General features: G+C 61.2%; 1 protein-coding gene across 1 annotated transcript in view; it reads left to right on the forward strand.

Moving 5' to 3' along the window:
* RAB11B (RAB11B, member RAS oncogene family) overlaps positions 1 to 3,140 on the forward strand; it is a 14,551-nt gene extending 11,411 nt beyond the window's left edge. The window contains exons 3-5 of the mRNA XM_011966261.1: positions 782 to 975; positions 1,169 to 1,249; positions 2,098 to 3,140. Coding sequence (XP_011821651.1) covers positions 782 to 975; positions 1,169 to 1,249; positions 2,098 to 2,243 — 421 coding nt within the window. The 3' untranslated portion in view covers positions 2,244 to 3,140. The remainder of the gene's footprint in view (positions 1 to 781; positions 976 to 1,168; positions 1,250 to 2,097) is intronic.
* Positions 3,141 to 3,997: the final 857 nt, after the last annotated feature.

The following is a 3,997-nucleotide window of genomic DNA, read 5'->3' on the forward strand; positions in this document are numbered from 1 at the left end:
ACAGCAACCTCCGCCCCGCCTCAGGTTCAAGTGATTCTCCTGCCTCAGCCTCCCAAGTAGCTGGGATTACAGGTGCCTGCCACCACATCTGGCTAATTTTTGTATTTTTAGTAGAGACGGGGTTTCACCATCTGGGCCAGGCTGGTCTTGAACTCCTGACCTCTTGAGCCACCGCGCCCGGCCTATTTTTTTATTTTTAAAGACAAAGTCTCGCCCTGTTGCCCAGGTTGGCCTGCAGTGGTGTGATCATAGCTCACTGCAGCCTTGAACTCCTCCTGGGTTCAAGCGATCCTCCCACCTCAGCCACCTCAGCCTCCCAAAGTGCTGAGAGTGGATGTCTGTCTCCTCAGTGGGCTTAGGGCACATGCTACCACACCCAGCTAATTTTTGTATTTTTCTAGTAGAGACAGGGTTTCGCCATGTTGCCCAGGCTGGTCTGAAACTCCCAGCCTCAAGTGATCCACCCACCTCAGCCTCCCAAAGTGCTGGGATTGTAGGCGTGAGCCACCACGCCCAGCCCCTTCCGTTTTTTTGATGACCTCATGGTATCTTCTATCTCCAGCCCCCAAACTCCCTCCTCAGGCCCCCACATTTCAGAGCTGGATCCAGGGAGCAGCGCTGGGGCCTCCAGATACACACCCTTCCCTTGAGGCCACAGTGGCTGCCCCTTGGCTCGGCCCTGGGCGACCCACCCTGGGCGTGACATGTGCTGTTAATCCTGTGAGGCCGCCACTGCCCACAGTCGTCCTCCAGAGAGGCTCATGGGCCCCTGATCCCGCAGGTACTACCGAGGCGCAGTGGGCGCCCTGCTGGTGTATGACATCGCCAAACACCTGACCTATGAGAACGTGGAGCGCTGGCTGAAGGAGCTTCGGGACCACGCAGACAGCAACATTGTCATCATGCTGGTGGGCAACAAGAGTGACCTGCGCCATCTGCGGGCCGTGCCCACTGACGAGGCCCGCGCCTTCGCAGGTGAGCGGATGGAGACACGGGCTCCAGAGAGGTGTCTGGAAGGCACAGTGTTGGAGCCCCGGCCACAGCCCTGGCCTCCCTTCCCTGAGGAGTGGCCCTGGGATGGGCCAGGTGGGTGGCCGGGGTCCCTGAGAGCATGTGGGAGCCTGTCACCCCACCACCCCACTCACCTAGGCAGTATTCTTTGTTCCAGAAAAGAACAACTTGTCCTTCATCGAGACCTCAGCCTTGGATTCCACCAACGTAGAGGAAGCATTCAAGAACATCCTCACAGGTGGCTGGGGGCCGGCTGGGTGTGGGGAGGGTACCAGCCAGGCAGGGTGGAACATGGCCTCTGAACCTTCACTTGTTTTGTTCGTTTTTTGATTTTTTTTTTTTTTTTCTGACGGGGCGGGGTGGAGTCTTGCTCTTTTGCCCAGGCTGGAGTGCAGTGGCTCAATCTCAGCTTACTGCAACCTCCGCCTCCCAGGTTCAAACGATTCTCCTGCCTCAGCCTCCCGAGTAGCAGGGATTACAGGTGCATGCCACAGACTTGGCTCATTTTTGTAATTTTCAGTACAGACGGGATTTCACCATGGTGGCCAGGCTGGTGGTCTCCAACTCCTGGGCTCAAGTGATCCACCTGCCTCAGCCTCCCAGAGTGCTGGGATTACAGGCGTGAGCCAATGCACGTGGCCTGTTTGTTTGACTTTTTTTCTACTAGTGCGCCTAACCTTTGCTTGTTAACCAGTGCGCCAGCAAGGGCTAGACCAGGTCTGGCCCTTGCTGGCACTGGGACACAGAGACCCCCTGGCGCCAGTTCCTGGGGACGGGCCCTGCCTTAACTCTTGGCGCTGCGGGGAGGCGGGTAGCCTCAGGCACCTGGAGCCTTTTGGCTTCTGGGAGTTTACCTCTGAGGGAGGGGGGCTCTTCTGATCTTAGGGAGCCAGCGGCCTGGGCTGGCTGTGACCAGATGTGGGTCCTGCCCTGACTGGGTGTGCAGCCCCTGTCCTTGTTACCTGATGTGATGGGGGCCCCCATGGGGGTCTGAAGAGGGGTTCTGGAGTCCTGCAGGGAGGGGTCCCCCTCGGCAGGCAGGGCACATGCTGGCTCACCCCACGTCCCCCTGTATCCCCTTCGCAGAGATCTACCGCATCGTGTCTCAGAAACAGATTGCAGACCGCGCTGCCCACGACGAGTCCCCGGGGAACAACGTGGTGGACATCAGCGTGCCGCCCACCACGGACGGACAGAAGCCCAACAAGCTGCAGTGCTGCCAGAACCTGTGACCCCCGCGCCTCCGCCCAGCGTGCGTGCACGTCCTCCGCCCGCCCCCGCCACGGTGTCCTCCGGCCCCTCCCTGCTGTCCCTCTGTGGCCGGCTCGCTCCAGCCCTCCCAGTGAGCTCTGCACGGCCCGGCCGGGGCCCAGGAAGGACAGGAGCCAGTGCTACCCCCGTCCTGCCCGGGGAAAAGCTAGAAGCCCCGGTTTGCTGCACCCATGAAACTCGGGTCCCCGCCGACATCTTGGCGGGGTTGCGGGGGGGACGGCAGGATGGACCGGGCTGGCCAGAGGTGAGGAGGACGGGCGGACGGCGCCGCCTTCTCCCCTTTTCCTCGGCCGACTCCAGGGAGCGATTGCCTCCCTCCTTCTGTGACTGGGTGGCCCAACCAGCCCGTCGTCCCCACCCAGAACCCTGCTCTGGGCCAAAGCCCGAAGAACCAGGCAGTGGGGACCGGGGCAGGCGGACCCCCCGGGCTCTTAGCGCCCACCCGCTCCTCAGCGCACAGCAGCTCGCACAGGCCTCTCACCTCTGCCTGTTGATCGATGCAGGGAGAAGCCCGTCCCCACTTCCCCTGTCCCCTCTCCTCTCCCCACTCCCCTCTCCTGCACGCAGCGCGCCCGCCCTCTCGGCCCTCCCTGTCCCCCTCCTCTGTCTCGTCTCCCCATCTGGTCTGGAACCTGTTTGCAAGTGAAGCAATATTTCCGTGTTTTGTATATACAACCGCTCTTGTAGCCTTTGGTTTTTGTTAATGTAGAGAAACACAGATTCTTTATACACTTTGTAAGATTTACGCCAAACCCCAGCTCTCGATCTCTTCTTCTCCCTGTGGCCCCTGCACTGTTGCCCCGTTCCCGTCACCCTGCCCATCACTGAAATGTATAATCTGACTTCCTGTACAGAAACCTGCCGCTGCGCCTCTGTCGTCTTTCTTTCCGCCAGGCGCCAGCTCCTGGGCCGAAGCCTCTCTCGCTGCACGTTCCCCAATGCAGGCCGGACTCCCCAATCTCCCCGGCCCACCCCACACGGAGCGAGAGGACCCCAGCACCTGCCAAGGGCAGCGTGGAAGCCCCATGGGCCCAGCGCGGTTGGGTGGGCCCTCGCCAAGCTGCCCCTGTGCCAGGGAAGGAGGGAAGGCTGCCGCTTGTTTTGGACCTTAAACTCCCGTGTCCCAGGACCCCAGGCCTGCGGGCGCCCCCCTGGTGGGGACAGGAGCCAAGGGCAGTGGCCAGGATTCATCACTGTCTCCTGCCAGGGGCGCCCCTTCCCTGGGGTCCTGACGAGGGTGACTTGCCCAGTGAATGTTGGTGATGCCAGCTGTCTCCACCCTAGACTGACACTGGAGGAGGGCCTAGTGGGGAAATGCCAGGGGCAGCAAAGTGTGTGGCACGGAGTTCCTCTTCCCAGGATCCAGGGTCTCCCTCCGCCTCACCCCACAGTGAACTTGGGACCAGGGTGAGCTGCCAGCAGCAGTCCAAAAGCTCCAGCCTCTAGCTGAAGAGGCTACCCACACCCTGGAGACCCTGGGGACCCATGAGAGAGGAGAGCACCATTCCCTCTTGATTCTAGACTCTGGCTGCCCTGCCTGGAGGGATAGGGGATCACAGACACCTTTTCCCAGAAGAGCTCCAGGTCGCTGGGAGCTGTTTAGACCCGGGAGCTGGAGTGAGCCAAGGTGTGCGCTCTCGGCCCAGGGAGCAGCCTGGCACAGAGCTAACTGGCAGAATTAGAGGGGAGGCACCCTGGGCTCCAGGGCCCATTC

The sequence above is a fragment of the Mandrillus leucophaeus genome, unplaced genomic scaffold (assembly GCF_000951045.1).
Source record: "Mandrillus leucophaeus isolate KB7577 unplaced genomic scaffold, Mleu.le_1.0 Scaffold751, whole genome shotgun sequence".
Lineage (NCBI taxonomy): Eukaryota > Metazoa > Chordata > Mammalia > Primates > Cercopithecidae > Mandrillus > Mandrillus leucophaeus.